The 24985-nt window shown below is 33.0% G+C and overlaps 3 protein-coding genes across 27 annotated transcripts in view; 2 read left to right on the top strand and 1 right to left on the bottom strand.

Annotated features, from left to right (window-relative positions):
* The first annotated feature begins 288 nt into the window (after positions 1-288).
* LOC122526361 (protein lethal(2)denticleless) lies at positions 289-3773 on the top strand. 2 transcript variants are annotated; one of them, XM_043649740.1, is made up of 8 exons: positions 290-493; positions 711-955; positions 1204-1384; positions 1510-1735; positions 1827-2032; positions 2111-2313; positions 2398-2611; positions 2693-3773. In XM_043649740.1, the coding sequence occupies exons 1-8, from the start codon at positions 451-453 to the stop codon at positions 3379-3381; spliced, it is 2007 nt and encodes a 668-aa protein (XP_043505675.1). In that variant the 5' UTR covers positions 290-450; the 3' UTR covers positions 3382-3773. The 2 variants fall into 2 exon arrangements, with proteins under 2 accessions (XP_043505674.1, XP_043505675.1); XM_043649739.1 differs by having other exon boundaries at positions 289-493; positions 2398-3773.
* LOC122526362 (acylglycerol kinase, mitochondrial) lies at positions 3669-6445 on the bottom strand. Its single transcript, XM_043649741.1, has 9 exons — positions 6210-6445; positions 5966-6083; positions 5743-5862; positions 5274-5667; positions 4994-5109; positions 4652-4839; positions 4320-4466; positions 4013-4131; positions 3669-3901 (listed from the first exon to the last, which is right to left on the bottom strand). The coding sequence occupies exons 2-9, from the start codon at positions 6073-6075 to the stop codon at positions 3773-3775; spliced, it is 1323 nt and encodes a 440-aa protein (XP_043505676.1). The 5' UTR covers positions 6076-6083; positions 6210-6445; the 3' UTR covers positions 3669-3772.
* Positions 6446-6746: 301 nt separating this feature from the next.
* LOC122526225 (ankyrin-3-like) overlaps positions 6747-24985 on the top strand; it is a 71915-nt gene continuing 53676 nt past the window's right edge. For 15 of the 24 annotated variants that reach the window (XR_006306003.1, XR_006306002.1, XR_006305999.1 and 12 more), the window contains exons 1-2: positions 6747-7027; positions 10071-10493. Coding sequence is in view for 9 of the 24 variants with exons in the window: in XM_043649492.1 (XP_043505427.1) it covers positions 10278-10493 (216 nt within the window). In the remaining 15 variants the exon portion in view is untranslated. Of the gene's footprint in view, positions 7060-8454; positions 8552-9053; positions 9166-10070; positions 10494-24985 lie in introns of those variants that run through there. The other 9 variants (XR_006306004.1, XM_043649497.1, XM_043649489.1 and 6 more) reach the window with 7 other exon arrangements.

Below are 24985 nucleotides of genomic sequence, written 5' to 3'. Positions count from 1 at the left end.
TTACTACAAAATTTAGCGCTAAATTTTAAATAGTATTTATAGAAAATTAGAAATAAAACTGATTTACATAACTCTTGAGAATTAATTATTAATAAAATTAAAAATTATTCAACATCGAATTAATTGAACTCATCTTTGTTTTCTAAACTGTAATATTGTTATCTTTATTATGTTCAATATTAAAAATTTTTCGTCAAATCTTAGTACAATGCTGTCCTCTGGGCTAAACTTGACAAAAACGGATCCCAATTACTGATAGGGTCTCCAGATTATTATGGTATTAGAAATAAGTATGCATGAAATTGAAGTTAGGTAACAGTCGTTACATATGTACTCACCAAATTTTGCGAAGTAGATGTAACAAGTTTTCGCGCGTAAAATATTGGACTTATGAATTATTGTGTTTAATGATATAATTAATAGAACTTTTAATTAACACAAAATTAAAATATGAATATAGTGCAAGATCTCACGAGACGTTTAGAGGGTTTTGGTAATTAAATTAAAATTATATCTACATTATTATAAAAAATTCAAATTAATATATATTTTATATGAAAGGTTATATCTTTCATATTTGTGCATGTATTAAATCATCTTGTCATGCAAGAATTCTTATGCGTATTTTGAACATATCATTTCATTTGAAAATAATACATATTTATTAACCTTTTAAATTCTAATAACAAAGAGTCTAATTTCTTTTGTAGCATTTGTAGGCGATTATGATATAGCATTGTATCGTTTAAAATGTCTTCGCAGAGATATATACCATGGAATATCTCCTAATATAAATGCACAGCATTATAATTCAGTACCACCGGTTTTTGCTTGCCGTTTTTGTAAAAAGAAAGGACACGAGCAAATACTTGCCTTAGCAAACGAAGATGGAAAAATTGCTTTACAAGATATAAATATTAGTGAAAGACGTGATACACCATTAGAAGGAACTCAGGTATTGTACCATTCTTTAATGAAGTTTATACAGAGTGTCCTTTAACTAATAATATAAGCAAGCAAGGAATATTTTAAACTTAGTTTTTCATGTAGAAACATCTCATGCTCGTTTGTATTACCTGTTATTACCTTGTATACTTTGTTTCTTCATTTTATTATGTATACGTAAAAAAAAATTATATGAAAAAACAGTATATGGTAATTAAACAATATAATGTTAGTAAAATTATCGTATGTTCCTTCCAGGCACATGGTAATGCAATTTTTGATGTTGCATGGATGCCTAATGATTTAAAGTTAGTAACAGCATCAGGAGATCACAGTGCAATATTATGGGATGTATCCCAATCTGAAATAAGAAAAATCGATTTCTTTCAGGCTCATTTGCGTAGTGTTAAAACTGCGGTATTTCGCCCTGAAGATAAAGGTATAAGAAATATTAATTGTGTATTAATGCATGTATTTCATAGATGTTCTACATTGAATTGTATTTTTTCTTTGTAATTCTTTATACCAATTATATTGATATTAAATAAAATTTATATATTTCAGCCATTTTTGCCACAGGTGCTCGTGATGGAATTATAATGATTTGGGACATAAGAGCAAGTCATAGTGGTCAACATAAAGCAGATAATTGTATATTTAATGCACATAGTAGCGTACCCACTAATAATAGGCATCGTAAAAATCTCAATCACCTATCTTGTACGCAAAGTATTACCAGTCTTGGCTTTCAAGATGATAATTCATTAATATCGTGCGCTGCCGGCGATGGGTAAATAACTCAGACATAATAGAGTTCCAAATAAGAAATAGCATCGAAAGTAAAATTTAATCTTATATTAATATATTTTTAATTATAATAGAGTAATCAAAGTTTGGGATTTAAGAAAAAACTATACTGTTTACAAAAGAGATGCGATGCCTAAACATTCAATGTATTATGCAGGAAGTAGCCTAAAAAATGGATTTTCCTCATTGTTGATATGTCCAGCCAGAATTAAATTATATGCCAGTTGTATGGATAATGTTATATATGCATATAATATAACTTCTTACGATGAGTACCCAAGTAATCTAAAATAATATTTAATTCTCATTTGAAATGTAAGTTTTAGAATACTTCATATAATTTTGTTTTTTATTACAGTTGCACGATTTTATGGACATCAAAATAGTACATATTATGTAAAAACTTCTTTAAGTCCTGATGGAAAATACCTTATTAGTGGTTCTAGTGATGAAATTGCTTATATTTGGCATACTAAGCGGTCTGGCGAGCCTATAGTTAAACTTACTGGTCATACAGAAGAAGTTACTTGCATTGCATGGTGCGCTGTTGGGGAAACCAAGGTATTTTAGTGGTTAAAGTAAATAATAAAAAAATAACACTTTGTTTTACATAAAATATTACATTTCAATTTAATAATTCTATAGATAGTAACTTGTTCGGATGATTCGTGCCATATGGTATGGAAAATTATAGCTGACCATATAACAGAAAGTGAATCAGAAATAATAGGTAGAGCAGAACCTATTTCCAGTGCAATCTCCTTAGGAAATTTGAAAACGGAGACAACACCGACTACTCACGAGCGGTATACGTTAATGCAGGAATATACTACACCTGGATCATCAGATAAGACATCAAGTGAGTATATATATAGCATATATAGTATACATAAAATATTTATTATAATAGATAAATATAATAAAATATTTTATTCGACAGCTGATACGCCAGGGTCTAACGAATCAAATAATATGCATTTGGGACATTTGCATAGAAAAAGTAATAGTGCTAATTTTAAAAGAACTTATACACAAATGACACTTACAGGATCGTACTCTGACGGAAAATTGAAAACTAGTTTATCTCCTATTCACGAAGATTCAGAAACTAGAATAAAACGCGCACACGTAGAAAATCGTGGTGCTAGAAGGCTTTTTAGCCAAAGTACTGACAAAACTACTATTAGCGATAAGGGTTACAACTTCGATAAACCAAGTACAAGTTCATATGTACCAAAACTTCAAACTACTATTTCAGAAAATAACGTCTCAGAAAGTTCTAGTTCATCAATTCCATTTTTACCTATATCAGATCTGCCAAATTTTGTGATAGATGGTACAGCACCTCATCTACTTCAAATTTCTCCTGAAAAGTTCAAAGAAAGTGTCGATTGGTTAACAAAAATACGAGAGAAATTTATAGAGCAAAAAAGTAAATCATCCGCGAATAAAATGTCTAGTTCTAAAGTGACTACTCCTGCACATAGAAGTAGTAGATCCAGATCAATGGAACCAAAAGGATGCAAAACTTCTTTGTCTCCCACTCCATCTTTACTCAATTTCTTTAAAACTTATAGTAAAGAATGTGATAAAAGTACTAGTCCTGGAAACTCAAATACTCTTTCTTAGTTATCTATGCAATGAACGTGATAATACAATGAAACGTCAAAGGTTTAATATCATTATCTAACAACAAATATCTTTACAATACGATCGAAAGTATTGTTTTTAATACTGTACCTTATAAAGCAGCAGTATTCACCTACAACATATGGTATAAGTAAATAAGTAATTTTAAGACACTCCACGTTCTAGTGTAATTGCCGTTTTTATCGATAATTATAAGACTATTTTTTGATAATAATTATTGTATATGAAAAGATAATACTATAAATGAATTATTTTTTATACATAAGTAATCAACAATTTTAGAAAATATTTATTATAGAGACCGAAGAAATGTGATGTGCCTTATAGGAGATAAAAAAGAAATATTTAAATATAATTTTTACTTGCAGTATTATCTACTTAGTGTATTAATATCTTTCTCATTAGAACAAAATATTTTTATACAATTTGGAAGTAATTTCATTCGAACTGCCATTAAATCGAATTCCTCATTATCAATGTAAAATACTCGTTCATCAATCTGTAAAAAAGTATACGTTATGAATAAGATGTTTTTATAATACATTGAAAGTACAACAAAACTGAAATTAGAAATAATAAATTTTTGTAAAAACAAAACAAAATTATTTACCTTTTCAGGGTACAATTCAATGTCTTTTGCTTCGAACGAGGAATTTATTAAGGTTCTATTTCCATTTATTCTTTTCCAACCTTCGCTAACGAATGACATATAATCTATATCTTTAGGACCTACAAATGTAAATCATATTAAATAATACTATATAATAATTTTGTTAACATGTTAAGTGCCAAACTTAATTTCCTTAGCTTTCAATTTACGCCAAAATGATCTGTCAGTCATAAAAAAATATAGAAATGTTGGCCATTGGTAAGCATTTAACATGTTAAATAATTTATTTATTATTATTTTATATTACCTAATTGTACTTTTAACGAAGAATGATTTTTATGTTCAGCATCATCTAGAGATGAGGTTTTTATATACAAGTCAGTTGTTGAAATAGGAACTTCATACAAAACGTTACAATTTTCATTCGTAATTTTACTATAGTCGATTACCTTTTCTGAAATAAATTAAAAAATATGTATATACAGATCCAATATGCTTAGTGTAAAGAACACATTACGATAGTTAATTTCCTCTTATATACTATTGTTAATTTTTATCCTGATAAATTGTCATAAGTGTATTACTGAGATTCGTAGGAACGTTTATTCGAATTTAATTATTGAATCGAGACATGTTTACCTGACGCAAATGTCGTTTTCCTAGGCAAAAATGCATGCCACCACCTTTTATTTGTATGTAAAGATTGATCAATACTTGTATTTTCATAGCATTGAGAACAACCCGTACAAGGTTTAGTATATTTCAATAATCCATTACAATTCCAGTTTAAATTATTTTTGTAACCATTAAATATGTAAGTTGCATATCTATAATAAGATTTTAAAGTTAATGTAAACCAATGGAAAAATATATTTTTGTAATCGTTAAATATGTAAGTTGCATATCTATGATATAATAAGATTTTAAAGTTAATGTAAAGTTACGGAAACAAAAAATATTACTTTAAAGTGTGAATCATACTTTCTTAAATTTTTTCCAAGCCAATATTTATTTCTTCGTGCATATGCATCTTGCCAGGCACCCCATTCTATTGTTCCAGCTGCATAGACTGGTTTTAATTCATTTTCAGAATCTTCCTTGAATATCGATATAATAGAAATGAATAAATTTTATAATTGTAAATTGTGTGAATATGAGTGCGAGTGATAAAGATAAAATTTCAATAGTTATTAAGATATCATAATCTATGTTCAATTCTTAGTTGCAAAATTGAATAAATCTATATTCTCTTATAACTTACTTTAAGCGGATAAACTTCAATAATATCTATGAACTTTTGGTTGCCTTTTATAACAGCCATTGTAGCCTCCGTCATTTCACGTATTTCAAGTAAATTATTAAAGCGGAAAGAATTTAAAGCATGGGAAACAGTATTTGTTTCTCCCAGTGGTAAGACACCGATTGAGCATTGTTTGACAGAATGAAAATTATTTTTGTATCTTCTCATCAAACCGGTTATAACATCAGATAAAGTACCGTCTCCTCCTGCCACAATTATAGCATCGGTTAGAATATCTAAATTTTCTACTATACTACGGGTATGACTTGTTGATTCAGTTTGTACAACTGTTACTGCAATTCCAGCTAAATGCAACAATGGTTCGCAATAATTCTCGAATAACTTTTTTGCTTTCCTGAAAATTAATAAATTCATATATTAGAAATGACTTTTTAGGATGCAGTAGTAGTTTTATGTTTTCAACTTAAACCTGTTTTTAGCAGCAGGATTTAAAATAACTGTGACATGGCGAGGTTTTATGGTTGTGGGACAAGGCTCGTTCCCATATTTGACTACATCCTCACAATATTGTCTCATCAACATTTGAGTGCTAAAAATACAACCATTAAAAATTCATTCATTAAAATGTAATAATTATAATATAAAACATTATTGAATGATTTTAATCGCTTATAATTATCAAAATATCATACTCGTATTTCTCTTTACTGTATAGAACTCCATATGATAAAACAGCAGTCCCAAATGCGGATTTTTTCCAATTATTTCTTATCGTTTGGAAAAATTTCAGTACTCTGGCCATTTTTGATTCTATGTATTAAGGAGAAAAAAGATTTTATATTATTAATAAATATATATGTAATACATTCATTTTTTTATATGAATATAATGATAAATTAATTATATAACATTTCAGTGTAAATTTAATGTACTTACATGTGTATTTGTCACAAAATTGTATACATTTAAAGGTAGATGGATTGAGGTTAACTTTTCACATTACGAACCGATATTTAACTTTTTTATATGTTACAATAAATTTTATTAACAATAATCAAGTATTATTGATATACGAACATTTTTCTATTCATTATATAATTTATATATATGAACTGATTTATATAAAATATATAAAATAACGTGTATATGCTTGACCGTAGTTTTACTTAAAGAACGCGCATACATAGACATATACTATATATATAAAATATTAGCGTTAATATAAAAGTGAAAATTACGAGAAGATGACATTAAATTTAGATTAAATTAAATTCCAGATTAAAATGATTAACAATAATTTATAAAGATACATATCGCATTATAAGTATATTCAATATATAAAATAAATATTAAAATAATTAATCAATTTTTCGCGCTTAATCGTTGTTTAAAATATTGCAGCGATCCTAGCGGCATATGGCGGAATTATATCATTGGAGCATTTCAGAAGCTTGTAATTCATGTAGCATCCAGAAGAGGTCAGTTCAAGCGCTGAGCTCGGTCATACAATACGAAGCCGATCAAAAACGTACAGAGTTTCCAGGAGGGCGGTCGTGTTACGATCAAAGAGAAAGAGAGAGAGAACCTTTCTTCCCCACGGTTTAACACATACAAATTTCTTGATTTGTACGACGGTATACTGGATTTCAACGCGCGTCACGAGAGAAACGTTATTCGTAATAGAATAATGTCGCGTCGTGTGATTTGACAGTGAAGGAAACAATCGAATGGGAAAAGTGCCTCGACATTCAGTGGTTCGTAATTTAAGATCTTCAGTTCTAAACAAGTATACTCCTTTTCAAATACCTCACATCTCTCCGTTAGATATTTTTTTTCTATCTCGGATTAACGACAACGACAAAGTATTTTTCAATCTTAAATCATCGACGAACAAGTATGAGAGAGATTTTTTATCGTCCTTGGAAAAAAAAAGGATAAAAAATCTATCGTCGAAAACAGTATTCGAGACATTGATCGACAAGCGCGGTATAAACTCTTACAGGCGGTATTGGCCGGTATAGTTGATATATATATAATATATACACACATATATATGCATTATAGGCGATTATGTTTAAAACTCGAATCAAACAGGGCATCGAAATTTATTTCCTTAAATTCTAAAATCTGATTTTTTTCTAATTACATAAAGTTATTCCTAATTTTTTCAGTAGGATCATTCGCGAATTCGGTTTCGCATCGAACGGAGCAGCACCGGACATTTTTGTTGTAAATTCTAAAATTTTATTTTTTGTAACTATACAATTGATTTCTAGTTCTCTTAGTAAGATCATCGTTTTAAAGATCGCGTCAAAAAATCGAACGATACATTCATTTATTAAAAAACGTGACGTGACGTTTCATTTCGTCTATAGTAAAAAAATATTTAAGATTAATTATTTACAAAAGAAACGAAACATTTATACAAAAGTAAATCAACTGTTTAATTAAAAATAATCGTAGAGTTACAGTTTTCTCTTTCGCGTCTCTGTCACATAACCGGTAACATCAGTGGAATTCTCTAAAGAAATCAAAAAACAACTTACCGCTCGACTAGTTTAGTTCGGGTCAGTTTTTTAACCGAGTCCTACATCATACTTATCTTTTTTTACCTTTTCCTCTCCGAGTAAGAAGGTGACCTTCAGCTGGAATGAGAGACATCAGTAAAGGGTAGAGAAATAAAATAATACGCGCATATATGTACACACGTTATTCATCGTTAATTCGAATAGATAAATTAATTGGACGGACAAGATTCACGGTTAAGTTCGTAACGAGCACTTGTACGAATATATAAAATAGTGCAGTGACAATAGAGGGAAGTTTTATTACATCTTTCGCGCACATATTAAAAATCTTTCATCTCTCTTTTCATACGTCATGAACAACGAGTAGTTGTTGTCGGGTATTGTCGAGTACGTCTAACGTAAAATCGGATGCATTTGACGGTTAAAATGGATTCGACGTGCATTTATAAAGAGAAAGAGAGAGGGAATGAGAGAGGGAAAGAGTGAGAGAGAGAGAGAGAGAGAGAAAGATAGGAAAGGGGTGCGCCTTGTTCTCTTTATGTGCCATGTTCTGTTGAGAGAAGAGAAGAGAAGAGAAGAGAAGAAAAGAGACGAGAAGAGGGTAAAAGGGGTAAGAGGAAAATAGGAGGAGGGTGTTGCGGGAGGGCAAATACGAGAGCGAAGCCATCGTCGTCGTCGTCATCGTCGTCGTCGTCGTCGTCGTCGGTCCATCGCTCCAGGGCGTAGCATCAAAGGCAAACGATTAACGGCGTGAGCGTTTACTAATTGCCGTCTCTTGAAAAAATCTTCTACCACCCTCTCGGTCCTCTAAAGTTGGGGTGGTTCGGTGTCCACGGATGTGCGAATTCCACGTGCCACGTCATATTAGGACCTCTTTGATCGGAGGAAGCACGTTAAAGTAGAGTAGTTCGTCACCCTTTGGTAACTTTAGAAGAAGAAGGATCTTTCTCCCCCCGTGTCTGGTAGCTAGTAGGATAGTAAACAGGATATGTTTACTCCTAAACGTTTATTTAAAAGGTTTCTTTGCTCGTTGAGTCATATTTCGGATTAGGGTAATGAGGAGACGAAATTGAACGGAAAATCTATAAGGATATTTTTCTTTGAATATTATAGTTTAAGAATAGACGAAATAATAAGATCGTTCTTTCTTTTTCTTTCTTTTTATTTCTTTTTTTTTTCTTGTCTTCATTTATATAGATATCATTTGACCGGTCTGATTTAAAAGTTACGTTCGTATGTGCTTTCGGAGAAGCGCGCAGTAGTACTCGAACGGACACGCTCCAATCGATTTTCCCTGCTTCTACTACCGCTGTGCTGACTGCACGGGCACACGCACCAAATGGTGCTGGAGTTTCCCCCTTATGGTTAGTTCGCGACAATATCTCGCTTATTCTTTGATTCTCTATATTTCATATTTTTTTGTAATTTTTGATTAGATTCGATACGAGAGAGGGAAACATTCTCGCGTGAAATTCCTTTCGGAATGTTCTTCTCGTTTCGTATACGGACGTGGTGGTATATACACCACCTATCGTTAGACCTGTGTGTTTTTTCGTGATAGATAACGGTGAGGATTAAAAAGTCCTTTAAAAATCAACGAAAGTATTCATTCAATTTAGTTGTTCTTTGCTTTTCCTTGACCAATAAATAGCTTAATATCAAACGTGAGATATAGAGAATGTACTATGCAAGTGGCTCGTGAACGTTCTCCGGGTACAACACTTGGTCGTATACCGTTATGTCGACCGTATCGCGTATCTGGCTACCTAAAAATAGAGCCCCCGGAAGAACAACGAAAGTAATTTGGACGGGAGCTCTCTCTCTCTCTCTCTTTCTCCTTCTCTCTCCCTCTCTCTTTCTCCCTCTCTCTTTCTCTTTCTCTCGAAAATATATACGTCTAGTATAGTTCCCTGAAAATCTTCGATCGGGAAGACTCACTCGTCTCCTTCGATCGATCGTACGTTCGTTTGTACGAGCACCTGGTTAAAAGATAACATGGAGTAGTTCCCATTTCCGCCGTCGCAAGCAAGCGCACGCACGCATATCACATGAGATTTCGAAAATGACCGAGTTTTATTGGTAAAAAAGAAAAAAAAGTTGACGTTATTCGGGATTTGATTTCGTCCCGACTATCCCCCTCGTGGTATTCAAATTGGAGAGATGCCGAGGTAGAGAAAAGTGCCGGAGGGTTCTTCCTACGTAACGCGAAGATTTTCCTCCTTGGGGGCAATTTTCCCATAGTTCATGGTGTGCATTCATTCATTCTTAGCAAATATCCGGATTTTGGATAGTCGAGAGAGACAGAAGAAATTAATTCTTCGTTGAACTAAAGGGACGAGAAAGAAGACAAGGACGTCGGTGTGCGAAAGAAAGAGAACGAAAGAGATAGAGAGAGAGAGAGAAAAGAGGAAAATAGGAAAGAAGAAGGAAGAAGGAAAAAGGAAAAAGAGATAAGCTCGTGACCGAGCTCGAAGAGATGACGGGGGAGGAGGGGAAAGGTGGCGGTGGCGCCGGTGGGAATACGAACGTTAATGCGACCGATAATGTGAACAATGTTAACGCTAACATCAATGCAAATGTCAATGTCAACATCAACGCGAACACGAATGTCGTTCACCAAAATGGCGGAACTGAGAAGGCGCCGGTTGTCGGTGGTACCAACGTTGAGACATTGCCGCGTGCTGGAAAACAGGTAAGATGATGCTTATTATTATTATTATCTTTATATTTATCTTTATTGCATTGATATCGAAAGATAAAAAAACGTATCCACATAGATATATCATTTTCTCTTTCGTCATTTATTGTTTCGTAAATTTTGTTCATTTTTCTTTTAAATGTTTTCAAAAAAGTAGGCCGATCTATCGATATTATTATCTTCGAATAATTTGGTTTCGAGGACGAGACACGGCATAGTTACTTCAGTTTTAAAGGAGTAAAACTCTTGTAGTTTTTTAGTTTTTTAGTTTTTTTTTTATTTTCGAACATGAACCCAGACGAGACAGAGAGAAATGTCCGATCACGTTTTTTTTTGGTTTTCTCTTACGTACCTCAGATCGTTACTTTGCGCAGTGGCATGTAAAGCGACCATTAAGACGAATAGACTGTTGTTGCTTCGTAAAAGGTCACGGTTACCGTGGGCCGTAGACCATTACTATAATAGTAAGCACGATCGTGTACACGCGTGTTTATTTCGACTTGGACTTTGATACTGCTTGTTTCGTATAGATATTTTTATTCTCGTTTTATTTCAATACGTTCGACAAAAATGCAAGGAACGTGAAATTGGTGAAACGAATGAGCGCTCGGTCTTTCGTAAAATTAATTTTAAAAAAATAACGATAAGTTTTAATAATTATTACGACAGAAAATCGGGACACGCGAGTAATCAAAAATACTTGAGTTAAAAATTCGAAAAATATCTTATCGTTCGAATCACTGCCCGAATTAAAGTGACACTTGCGTTATTATTGAATTTCTTCGAGGAATAAACAAACTGCATACTCGTTCAAAACATATCGCACGTATAGGGCTTCGTTTACTCGTATCATCCTTATACTTGCAATTTGTTATTGTGTTTCGCATATTGCATCGTTTATCCGTTCTCTTTGTGTGCGTGTGTTTACTTCTCGTTATAGACTCACGAATGATTACATCACGGATCAAATTGTATTTCCACGTAAATCTACCACGAGTTTTCAGATCACGGACATTACTGTTTAATTAATCTAACCGAAACGCGTAATATCCGTCTAACGTAAGATAACTTATTTTAGATTTATTTTTCGGATAAAAACTTCACTTCGTCGATTCATTCAATCAAATATAAAATGTTAATTTGAAAATATATCGCGTATATAAGAGGGTCGGTTGAAAAGTTTTGAGCCTCGAGACAACAACAACAAAACTTTTATATTAATATTAAAATACAAACGAATTCGAGACAGAAAAATGTTTTCATGCAATTGCTAAACAATTTTTAATTTATCAACGTATTATGAATAAAAAATAAAATTTTATTTTATAAAGAATACACAAAAAAATTTAGTTTGATTCGTAATTCAATTGGTTTCTCATGTACGAAAGTAGACGTGGGTCAATTTAAAATTGTTTTTATGCTTGGTTTAGCTTTTATTTCTTATATCCCTATAATAAAAGAAAAGAAAAGAAAATAAAATCGGTGAGCTTTGAAGAGTCATCTAACCCATATGTTACGTAGGCATATTGTGTGGCAGCAAGAAATGCCTGAAGGGCCGACTCGTACGGGTCGTTCCCCCTTTTGACTATCCTTATCGTTCACCCTTTAAACGTTCTCGAGGCCATAGATAGGTAAAGTGCTATCTCAAGGAATAAATAGCAACGTAGACATAAAATTTATATACGTGCTTTCTTGATCTATAATAATAAAAATAATAATAATAGTAATAAAGTTATTACAATAAACTTTTGGTTAGGAGTATTCCTTGACATTTTGATATTGTCCTCGACGGATAAAATAAATGCGTTAATCGATTCTCTTAATCGAGTTTAAACGCGTGCCGCGGATATGATATCATGGCGACAATTCAAATTGGGCGTTTAATAAAATTAACAAAGAACACACACACACATGACAGAGTCCTTCCAAGTATAATAAAGGGGGATGACGAATATAGGTGACCCCAAAAAATCGAAAGAGACGAACGGAAAGAATGATCATCAATTTTTGTGAGATTAAGAAGAAGAAGAAGAAGAATAAGGATCAACGCAATTTCGTCCTAATTCGTTTTTTAGGTCGTGATTATGTGCTGCCCACCGTGTGACACGTCAGTTCATAGAAGGCGATGAAAGTACACTCTTGATGATGAGTGCTGCTGACTCGCGTGTTACGTGCCGCCTTTCTTAATCAGACGTTGTGCTTCGTAACAGCTGCCTTATTATATTCACGATGAGATATCTCTGGAATGTCTTTTTCTTTCTCTTAGAAATTAGTTCATGAATTCTCACGAAGAACTTTATATACATATATATAATTTTTTTTTTTTTTTTTTCATGGGAAATATAAAAGGAATTTAAATGAAAGGGATATTATTTACATATTTCGTTGAATTTTCATTTGAAATTTTAATACCGAAATGTTTCATTCTTTTGTAAATACTTTTCAAACGAAAAGGGAGAGAGGGGGAGAGAGAGAGAGAGAGGATCTTGTTTTAGATTTAATACCTTCCGGCAGATTTCGCGATATTATTGTAAACGGGAGCAAACTTTTGTTCGGAAGTTTGTGCATTGAAAGTTTTTTCGGTAACAATTGAATGAAAAAATGACGTTTTATGTGAGCATAGGACTACCAGATATCGGCTTTGGATCCTATTTTCTATTCGTTCATTTTCAACCGGATGGAACTGGGTTGTGAAATCGCATTTTAGAAAGAGAGAGAGAGAGAGGGAAGAGAGAAGAGGACGTACACGTGCACGTTACATAGTATTTCACATATATGTTTTAATGCTAATGTATAGGTGTGTAAGTACACGTATGTATGAATGTACGTAAACATGTATATTTTTATGATGTATCTATGTATATATGTGGATACAGATAACCACCCCTTTTCGTGTCGGCGTAAAAGTAAAGACTGAAAATAAATGTATTTGCGTGTGCACACGTTCGTCTGGTAATGGCGCCATCGGCAAAGCGGAAAAGCACACAACACGGCTTTGCATGCCGAACGAACGAACGAACGAACGAACGAACGAACGAACGAACGAGCTTTTCGCTTTAACGAGTGAACTTTTTGCCTTTTTTTTTTTTTCTTTGAAATAATTGTTAAAAAGAAGTCAACGGATTTTCCTTTGAAAAAGATTTCGTTTCTGTAACGAATTTCATGACAAAAATTTCGTTTTTCGTTTGTATACATAAATCGATAAAACTATCATTATTATATGTATTATTTTGAATGTCATAGAAAAAGCGCATGATACTTACTTAATCAAAAAAATTATCTTAGTAAGTTTTACGTGAAATTTGGCGAGCTATTCTTGATAGATACTTACGCACGGTCGACGATATAGGAAATGTGATTGACCCAGTTCAATAAAGTCCGATAAAACGCTGTTGCCGTTAAAAGCTTTGTGTACGGCTGACCCCGTTCATCGAACGTTACTAGGATAAATCGAGATATAGTTTTATTATTATCTTATATCTCTTGCGACCTTGTGAATTCGATGATAGTATCGTGATAATTCGTTACGTTCTCCTATCGATCTTTTTTATTTTTTTTTCTTTTTTCTGTTATTTTTCTTAAGTGAAACTTTTTGGGCGGCAGTAAAGATAATATTTTATGAAATTACGTTAAGAGAGAGGGAGCATAAAGGTAGGGAGAGAGAGAGAGAGAGAGAATGTGTGTGTGTGTGTGTGTGATAAAACCCTCAGTCGATCGACAGTTGAATGAGATTATGGAAGATTCTAATGTTAGTTGGTGGTGAGTGTATGTTTGTGTATCAGATCAGCTTAATATCCATTAAAGTAAGAATAATATATAAAGTATGTTTGTTCAACAATTACATATATATATACTTCAAATAAACAATTTCGATTTGATATTTTATTAGATGAAAATTTTCAACTTAAAGTTGAAACAAGACTATTGATAATAAATCGGTATAATAATCTATAGATACATACAGCGGTTGAGTTAAACAGTTTTGTGCCTAACATAGAAACCATTTATTTATACTTTTCGACATAATCTTAAAACTATTCAATTTATTCTCGTAAATAATAGATCAGTTCGAAAAGTAATTTCATTTTTGTAATAGTAAATAACAGACACTTTTTTTTTATATTTCAACAACTTTGTCTAGATTTGTTGTATATTACATATTATTTAAATAATCGATAAAATTGAAGTTCTCCGAACAACCTGATATATTAAATGACATTTTTGTTTAAAATTTGATGACGTTATCGATTAACATTCGACTTATTTTTGTATTTCGTATTTTGAATCCATCATCGGTATCATTTGAACAACGGAAACCGATATTTCAGCTTTACATTGCAACCGCGTAGAGTTCCCTTTACACATATGCATCCCACAATGTGTAGAATTACGTTCACGAACGTGTATAACCGACACGAGGGATCGACCCCCTTTTGCATTGTCAATATCTCTCCTCTCTTTACCCGTTACAGTCCTTTCGACCTGCTAACCCGACTGCCGACGACTCCCCTTCTTGAGTCTTTAACAGCTAAACCAAGGTTCATAGCACCCCAATGTCGTTTAATTTAGGCGAACGTAGAGGACTACTCTACGTCGAGAATTAAATTGGTCCTTCGAAGTGGTCTCTCTTACTCTCTGCATTCCGAAGCTTTACATACTTTTATTCTCGAGTGCCGTTAGACTTTAAAAGATCTTTTTTTCCTTCTTCAAATTCGTTTATCTTTTCAATCGCATTTAGAATCAATGTCTCCTTTTAATTGTCTTTTTCTTCTTTCTTTTTTGTTTATCTTATCGAATATAGAGTTGTATGTGCATGCACATGTATAATTAAAAAGCAAGCAAACAAGCAAGCAAGTTCAAATCTCAAGTAGTTATCGTGAAAATATTACTCTCCTACAATTTGCACGTATTTATTTAAAAATTATAAAAAGGAAGATTGTCCATTTAAAAAGATGAATCTATTTGCTTCGAATAAAATGTCGTATGGTTTAATAGTAGTAGTAGTCGTTCGTTGGTAAGATACGTACAATGGTGTGCGTACAATTACAGTAGTGTTGAATCGTACCTCTTTTCATTACTAAAGCACTTTTTAAAAGATACACGCGAATAAATTAAGGACACGTCCGTGATATTTCGTACGTGGGTATGATTCTATGACATTTTGATTTAACTGTTCTTTCATATAATATGCTGACGTAATCATATTCTCGAAGAGACGAGTATTCAATATTTCGGACAGTATTCTTTCAAACATAAATATATGGATGTAAATATACGAGAAAATTAATTTCATCGATGAGAACAAAAAAATATTCGTCTTTTACCAGCAGAAGGAAGTCGTGATATTTTCGAATAAAAAATAACATAAAAGAAGAATAAGAATAAGAAGAAGAAGAAGAAGAGGAAAGTAAACGCGACACGATCGTTTATATTATCAATAAAAAGAATCGAGAAGTTAAAAGCTATCTGAATTTAAATAACAAAGTTACCTGTTGTCGCATCGAATGCAAATCTTTATCTGTTAGAATAAAATATAAGAGTTGTCATGAATCGACACCGAAAAGTACTGGGGGTTCGGGTACCTAAATAAACAAACGGAAATAAGAAGGGAAGGTAAGAAATAAATAAATAAATAAATAAAGAATAAAAGAATAAAAGAATAAAAGAAAGAAAGATGGTAAAATGAGAAACAGAGTGATGTCTGTGGAAGGAATGAGGGGGAGGTTTGGTGCAATAGCGCTGCCGCGTTCGTATCGACCCGAAGCTTGAGACTCCATCTTGCTTGTCCTACATATAGCTATGTGTATGTACGTAGATACGTACATGTACATGTATCTATTACTCACCTACCTATGTAAAAAGTCCTGCCCTACCTTCATCTGTTCTGCTCTGTTTCCGCAATTTTTACCTTCTCCCTGTTCCTTACTTCAACGTTCTCTGTAAATATCTTCTTTTAATACATCTTTTCGATTATTCGCATTTCAATATTTACTCGACTAATAACTTTGAATTTATGTATGTATGTATGTACGTTAACGGTTAGTTTTATCCACGACGTTATCCTCGCGCAAAATGTTAAAGTCAAATTAATCGTTGCACGCAGCCTTTTACAAGTATTCTTGTTTTTTTTTTTTTTTTTTTTTTTTTTCCTAATTATATATTGTAATATTATTCTTCATTTTAATTTGTTCACCGAGAGAATGAAATAATGTACACAATAATGACCACCTTCCAATGCGTTCCCTTTTTTTATTCTCTCGAATTTTTTCTTATCGCGTGTTTCTCGTTTCATTCGTATAATATTTTTCTTTCTTTATACGTAGTGATATCATTTCATTAGCGTGATCTTTATATTTAATCGTATCTAACAATTTTCATCAATTTAATATACTTTTATTTTCTAACGCGTAGCAAATTATAAATGGGTAATGGATTAAAAAATCGTTGTTATTTTTCTCTTTGTTTTTTTTTTAATAAGTTGATTACAATTTAAAGGTCGTATTTGTATTATTTTACGAACGTTGCGATCATACGTTGATAGTAGAAAATGAGAAGATATTTACGAAAATAACGCACGCGATTGAAAACCATGTTTATATTGTTTTGTTGAATTTATATCAATTAACCGCGATCAACATCTTTTGATTTCATTGTTCAATCTTTTAATAGACAGACTCTCCTTCGTATACAACAGCACGAGGATTAGATATGCGCATGCTTGGTGATAATCATGAATTTAGTTCAGTTACTAACCTAGTTACATTTCTGGAAATTTATAAAATATGTAGAACAATTGCTTTTTTTTTTTTTCTTTTTCTCGAAAGATGAATTCCTTCACGAAACGAATGAATAAGTACCGAGGTATTGCTTAATCGTTCGCTACCACCCTCTCATCCCTTAACCCTATTCCTGTTTCTTCATATAGCTCATTCTTAATTTCGTTCTTTGAATTCTACAACAAAAATTTACATAACATTTCAAAGAGATGACTTCTCGCAACTAACGAGAATACCTTCTCTCTCTCTCTCTTTTAATAAGATATTACGTCAGAGATAATATTTATTAACCGATTATTTGAAATGGAAATAAGAATCAACAAAACAGAACAAAAAAAATAGAAGAAAATATAGAATAGTAAAAAGGAGGATGTAGATGGTTTCTGCGGTTTATTGGGGAAAAATAAAAATTGTAATGCGAGCAGTGTCATGAGAAAGTCGTGAAAGCTACTATGAAATACCAAGGAGACTATTATAAATAAATTCTCAAAAGTCGTGTTCTCTGTTTTCTTCTTTTTCACTTTCTCTCTTTCTCTCTCTCTCTCTCTTTCTATCTATCTTTCTCTCTTTCTCTTTCTCTCCCTTTTTCTTTCTTGCTCGCATTCGTGACAACCACGACCTCGACCCTTTCAACTTTGCTCTTCATCGGCCCCCTCTGTAATAGATGTAACTCTCCTACTTCTTCTTTCCTCCAGCATCCCTTCTTGCTCGTACATTTAATTAAGACTCAATGGAAAGGACGTGTCGAAGATGATTGCTATCTATCGAAAAGCGATAATATACTACTTTAGTTTAACGATACAAAATAAACATCAAAAGATATTTCGAGAAGAATAATTGTTAAATAATTTCATTCAAATTTTAATACTAATCAAAAATCTTCATATTTCATTTTATATCTCATTTGATGAAAAAAAAATATGTTAAGTAGTGATTAGATTGAATTCGTGTTCTCATTGGGCATTAATGATGCATCTCCCCATTGTTTTACCTTAACCTTGAATATCATTTGATTAACACTCCGTGATTCATAACTATAGTAGATTTTGAACGTATCTGATTGTTGCAATAAAGCGTTTCTAAAATAGGACGTAACAGTTTTCATCTTGAACGATACAATTAGAAGTTGACTTGGAACGTGATATACCCGATGCAAGTGGTTCAAAGTTCAACCGTTTGACACTGGCATTTTAAACACCATTTGTTAAAGTCTCTCGAAGCATCGCGATGCATCGGCTATTATTTTTCTTTTCGTGGATAGACGAATACGAACTAACGTAAGTCAAAATTAAAGAGAGGAGATATCGTTGGAACATTTCTGGCGTGTATCAAATTCTCGATGAAAATTTTGGCGTACGAAATCGTAAGAAATTTAAAGTATATATACGACATTATGCCATATTGCAAAGTGTGAATCACGTTTCGGTTTTCGTAGCATGCGATCATTTCTGAAAATTAGAACGCCGGAGGACGATCGGGTAATTTGTCGACTCGCGTCCTAATTTTCTTCTAGAGTTGCCTTGAACTTTCGAATTTAATAAAAGGATCGATCAAAGAAAAAGAAATAAAAAAAAGAGAGAGAGAGATAGAGAGAGAGTTATTATTTTTACTGCAATTATGTTGTTTGTCGTGGTTATAATTGAAAAAGAAAGATAGTATAATAAAAAGATGATGACAAAAGATGTTGTCACCGATGTATTCACGTTATCGTCTCTCTCTCTCTCTCTGTCTTTCTCTCTCTCTTTCTTCCCTTAATGAAAATAAACGATCTCGAGGATGATGCTGTACAACATCCGGTCGATATTTTTCAACCGACAATCGTAAGTAACTCAACCGTGTCACTCTCACGGTTGGTATCATTCGTATCTATGAATGGCTCGATGAAAGAAGAAGAAGGAAATGTTGAATGACGGATGTACTTTTATCAGATAGGATATGTAACATCTCGACGAAACGTCGATTGATTCTCTTAACTAACTATCGATCGATGATCGTGTATACGAGATAGTTAGCTAGCTGTCTTCTTTTTTCATATTTTTCATCCGCAAGAACGATACTTGGCCCGATTTCAAAACTATTTAACCTTCCTGCGTTCTTTAATTTCGATATGCGTCGAAAATTCAAAAAGAGAGAGAGAGAGAGAGAGATAGAGAGAGATGGGGGGAGGGAGAAGTAGAGGGAGTTTAAAAATAGTTCAAGTATTATATCCGGAGTTATAGAAAAACAGAGAGACGCGTATTTTTCTTCAAACGATCGTACAGTTCCGACAGCGAGCGTATCTATCTGTCCATTTAAATATAAAACATGACTTTGTAAATGTAAGGATGATAGAGTATGGAAGAAAATTAAATAGAAAAATATATATTATACACGATAGTATCAGTTTGTCAGCATCTCGGGAGATGTGATGGGATGTACTTTCTCGAAGAATTGTACTTTTGGAGATAGGAATGTGAGGAGAATCGCCGAATAAAACTTTTCCTTTCATTTTTTTTTTTTTTTTTTTTTCATTTTAATCGTCGAGAGGAGAACACGTGATGTTGGGAATCGACTTCTAGTTTTCTTTTTCTTTTTCTTTTTGTCAACCTCGAACTACCTATGCGTGTAGTAAGAGCGAGAACGCATATACGGTTATGCCGTCACCCTCGACGAGCGAGGCCAAACAAGATGGCCGTAAAAACCTGTACTTTCGATCCAGTCAGCACCTGATGACCTCACACTTATAACGCGGGACGTGATGTCATTCGTCGTTTGTAATTTATTGTGATTATGTAACATTGGCTTAGTGCATAGTTAACTTGGACTGATCATAGAGAGACGACTGAGATGAATAGATGGATAGATAGATAGATAAATAGATAGGTAGGGAGAGAAAAGGATATAGGATGGGGACAAAGTGGTAGAGAAAGAGAGAGAGAGAGAGAGAGAGAGAGAACTTTAATAATACGAGAGATGAAACAAATCAATTGAATTTCTTTGATATTCGTTTCGTGGCAAAAACAAGGTTTTTTTTGTGTGTTTTTTACTTTGAATTGCAACGTTTTCTTCGTAACACACGTATACTTTTAATAAGTAAGTGACTCTTTTCTTGTGTGTGTAACATTCCTCTGGTATCTGTTTACGTATTTTAAACGTTACGAGGAAAATATATCTATTTTTACATTAGATTGAGTATAAACACTGTTTATGATCAGATCTTATATTGATTTTATTATTTGAACGATTAATACGGATTTGCCATGACTGGTGTATATCGTTGACAGGATAATTGCGTGGCTTTTATCTTAAACGATTGATAGAAATTAGTAAAATATTATCAGAGGGTAATCGGTCAAGTTCGAGGAGGTACGTTCGTGGGAAGTAATTTTTCTTTCCTCCTGTAGGACTCGCGGGAACCTTCGGTCGAAAGGATTCCCAGCGAGATAGATCTAATTAGAAGTTAAGAAGAAGAGCAGTAGTACGGCTCGATGCTTCTTTGATTTCAGGGTTGTAAGGAGGAACGGGGCCGTTCAGATCGTGCGATTTATATTTACTTGTATAATTGCATGCATACGTACCTGGAAGAATGACGTATTGTAAACGTAACGTTTTTTTCATATTATTTTTAAATATTATCTTGAAGATTATTTTGGCTGGAAGGAAAATTTTGTATTTTTATTTTTGAACTTTTTGCTGTGTACCTGTTATATTATAAACTTCTTCTTTAAATCTATTTATAAAATAAAATGTTTAATTCTCGAAAATATAGATAAAGTTTCATGAGATTCGTACAAGATGCATAATAATAATAATATTAATAATAATAATAATAATAATAATAATAATAATAATACGGAAAGAGGTCAGGGTCTTCCGGTCAGTCTTAAATTAAAAATGTTTCCTCGTAGTAGGATCTTTCACGAGTCGTACCCGTGGGTCTCGTTAACTCATAAAAAACTTCAGAGAGATCAACTCTTCTCGGCCATGGCCTAGTCACTGTTCGATGAAAATCAACATTAATCACGTCTCGCCAAGAAAAGACTCGATATTTAACGTCACGATATTTCAGCTCTTAGTCTGGGCAGGTAGTAGTTGTAGTAGTAAGTGTAGTAGTAAGTGTACAGCTCCGTTCCTGGAGGCATTTGGAAACGGTCAAGGCCCTTTCGAGGATCCTACACGTATGTGAAGCTTGCGCTTACTCCTACGCATGTGTGACCCGTACATAACCGCATATTTGTGTGCGTATACATTGAAATATGGCGTCTACCCACATCGGAGAATGAACACGCCTACACGCGTAAAAGACTTTGTTACTTTCCGGTTTGTGCTACGTGTATTTTGCATTCCACATGCGTTGTCAGATGGTTATCTTGAAATTTTAATTAGTTTAATTACATTATCCGATTTAATTCAAAATCTACATAGTTTCCTATCGCTTCGTTCCTTGCAATTTTATTCTTCGTGATACGGTTTATTCTTTTTTTATTTATTTATCTCTCTTTTGTCTTTTTTTTTTTTAAGTTTCGACGAATGATTAATCATTATTCAATGAAAGTTCCCCGACGTTCTTGTTCTTTGGTGCACGGTTGTCTTTCGTGGTTCACGCTTCGAAGCCGACGTTAGTTTTCTCCCCGCCCGGTCTTTCCTTTTTTTTTACTCTTTCGTTATTTTGTTTTGTTTTGTTTTCTTTTTTTTTTTTTTTTTATTTGTTTTTCTTCCTTTCTACTACTTTTATTATATCCTAGCACTATAATCGTTCTATTGCATGTCTCATACTTTTTCTTATTTCTCTACTACTTCGTGAAGTCAACGAACTCAACCTCGTTCCTTCATTGTCACATTAATTGTTCTCGTCTATTATATTACTTCCGTCAGACTATACGTTTTCCTTTTGCGTGTCGATCGATCGATCAATCGATCGATCGATCACCTGTCCGAACATTGATATCCTCGGTAAAGATTCATTAGTATTTTTCTATCTTTAGCTATTTATACATTTACTGTCATAGAATGGGAACGTCAAGAAAATATTGTATTTAGAAAAGATAATAAATCTTTGATATATTTCATAAGTAAAATATAATTATATTTTCAATCGATGAGGGAGATGTAATTACAAATAAAAAAGAAACAAACAAAATACAAAACTCGATAATCTGTCATGAAAAATATGCGAAAACGTATTCTCTTATACCACTTATTCGAGGGTACTGAATTTGTTCAGCGACTGGAACGCCAAGCAGGTCTACGTACGTACACATTCTGTGACTATAGTAGTCAGTTTTGTGCAGGTTGTATCTATAGTTAGCTTGGTACATAGCCAGAAATTGCAGGAATATCCGTAGGTATTGCACTTGTTGCCGTTTACTTCCTTTTTACTAATGTATGGAAGTTGCCAAAACGACTAAAAACATTTAAGATAAGACATTCCTCTAGATACTTGACATTTAAAAATAGAAAAATATGATAATTCAATATAATAGATGGTAGATATCATGAATTTATTATGAGAGAATATTTCATATTCAGATAATTATAATCAAGTTGAATATATTTTATCAATTGGTATCCGTTAGACGAGCTTTTTTTAGCCATGTCACATTTTTCGTCGATCGATAATAAGAAAAATAAAGATCAATAAATCTTACTCGAATGTGTTAGTTGTTTTGTTGGCGACATGTTTCAAACTTTTGGAACTTTGGCAATAACCAAAGATGATATCCCACTCGGTATAGTCGATCGGGTTTGCAACGGTTTCTTCAAGCTGGTTCGAGGACTCGTCTGGTATAACCCGAGGCAATCGACGGGAGTTTAAAACTTTGATACACAGTCGAGATTCTACGAGAATCTACTGGTCCATGAGTTTCTTACGTTGCATCCTCGTTCCTACAGTTTGTTGTTCCTTAGTTGCGTTCTGTTCTGTTGTCTCGTGTTAGCGAGATGGAAGGATACTCAACGATAAGAAAAACTTCGATGGAATTTCGATAAAAGAAACGATTTAACCGTACCAGTCGTCTTCTTTGTTGTTTTGGTTATAAAAATTATCCGATGTTCCGGTACGTTTAACGATCGTCTTCGGTTTTTCGCGAAGAAATTGTCATTAAATTTTTTGCTAACATAAGCTTTGGAATTGAAGAAAATAAAATATTAACGACTCTAGATCGCGTTATAACGTATCGAAATGTTATTTTTAGAAAATATTACATAAAATGAATACAAAAGGTTATTTAAGTATTAAAGTTATAAGGGAGAGATATCAAAATAGCCAACTTTCCATGTGTGAGGTGGTCATTTTTCGAGACGAGATATAAAAATATCTTACCGTAGACATATATTTAGGTATTACAAAGGGTGGAATACGAAGTATTTGAATTTGATCACGCTTCAATTAGAACGGTTATTCGTGTTCTTATTTATTTAGAATGAAATAATAATAATAATAAGGAAATGTAGAGAGTTGGTTAGAAAATGTCTATGGAATTTTCAACGGGATGATTTTGAGATCAAAGACATTTAAACGAGGAGTAGGAGGAGTAGGAGTAGGAGGAGGAGGAGGAGGTGACTCGAATATATAATATCAAGCTAGCATAGTACTTAAAATGCGTGCATAGCTACGCTATATGATCGCATTGAGTGAGCCTAGACTCGTTCGTTGTAATAAAGAGACAGTAATGAGACCACCGCGACGATGTCGTCTTCCACCGGTTTCTCTACTCTTTTTCAACGGTTGTTCTACCATGCCGGAGATACAGCTTCGCTTCGTGGATAAAGAGTATAGAAAGAAGATGGCTAGGTGAAGAAGAAGAGGAAGAAGAAGGGCTCTGATAAAAGGGGGAAGGGTAAGGAACAAGTATAACACGAGGGAACGTCCACGTGTTGTGTTGGATCTAAACGGGCTCGCTGAATTATTTAAAACCGAGCCGTCATTTATCGTGAAACACAAAAGACACTTTATCTTTGTTGCACCGATTAGAAAGAATTTTCTTCTCTCTCTGAAGGAAGAATCTAACGTTTTATATCGAAAGAGATTTATCTCGCGAGACTTTTATTTACGACGGATTCCTTCCTATTTTTTTTTCTCGATTCGTTCGACGATACTATTATACTATAAAGTCAATTTTCCAAAGTAATCTTTCATTTTGTTTCACGGAAATAAGTTATATAAATCGTCTCGTATATTCAATATATATATATATATCAACTGAAATATAATTGATTGATTTATTTTTAACGTTAAATATCTTTCAAAATTCATATACATTTGATACGATGAAACTAATAATCTCATGTATTAAAATACGTGCAAATTAATTCGGTGTAATTTTATATTTTTGTTATAAATTTTGAAATCTTTAATAACATCATTTGAAATCAATTGAATCTCTAATGTACACTACTTTTTTGTTTGGTTGATATTTAACGATATTATTTTTAACAACCGAAATTATTTTCGATGTATAATCTTGCCTTTGTCAATAACCCATAGATTATTATTTCGAAAATATAAATAATCTTGACATTATTTCGTTTATCGTCACGTGCCTTAACACCTAAGAACAAAGGATTGATAGTTTAAGTGAATATATATTTTGATTTATTTATTCGAGTTTATCGTCCTGCGAGGTCAGCTCGTGTTGAAGTAATCGGATCTGTCGTAGAGTTTCGCGGCCCTACATATACCATAAGTATAATACACATACTTACAAACATAAACGTGTATAATATCCCTTT

This window comes from Polistes fuscatus, unplaced genomic scaffold (assembly GCF_010416935.1).
Source record: "Polistes fuscatus isolate 324 unplaced genomic scaffold, CU_Pfus_HIC Scaffold11, whole genome shotgun sequence".
In the NCBI taxonomy this organism is placed as follows: Eukaryota; Metazoa; Arthropoda; class Insecta; order Hymenoptera; family Vespidae; genus Polistes; species Polistes fuscatus.
This window is presented reverse-complemented; position numbering and strand designations above follow the sequence as displayed.

What these genes read in the sequence shown, in the direction of transcription:
- LOC122526361 (XM_043649739.1), top strand. Translation starts at nt 451, where the DNA reads ATGAATATAGTGCAAGATCTCACGAGACGTTTAGAGGGTTTTG. An exon ending in ATTTCGCCCTGAAGATAAAG is followed by an intron (nt 1,385 to 1,509) that starts GTATAAGAAATA and finishes TATATATTTCAG; the next exon opens with CCATTTTTGCCACAGGTGCT. An exon ending in GCGCTGTTGGGGAAACCAAG is followed by an intron (nt 2,314 to 2,397) that starts GTATTTTAGTGG and finishes ATAATTCTATAG; the next exon opens with ATAGTAACTTGTTCGGATGA.
- LOC122526362 (XM_043649741.1), bottom strand. Translation starts at nt 6,075, where the DNA reads ATGGCCAGAGTACTGAAATTTTTCCAAACGATAAGAAATAATTGGAAA. An exon ending in TACAGTAAAGAGAAATACGA is followed by an intron (nt 5,863 to 5,965) that starts GTATGATATTTT and finishes TTGTATTTTTAG; the next exon opens with CACTCAAATGTTGATGAGAC. An exon ending in GAAAACGACATTTGCGTCAG is followed by an intron (nt 4,467 to 4,651) that starts GTAAACATGTCT and finishes AATTTATTTCAG; the next exon opens with AAAAGGTAATCGACTATAGT.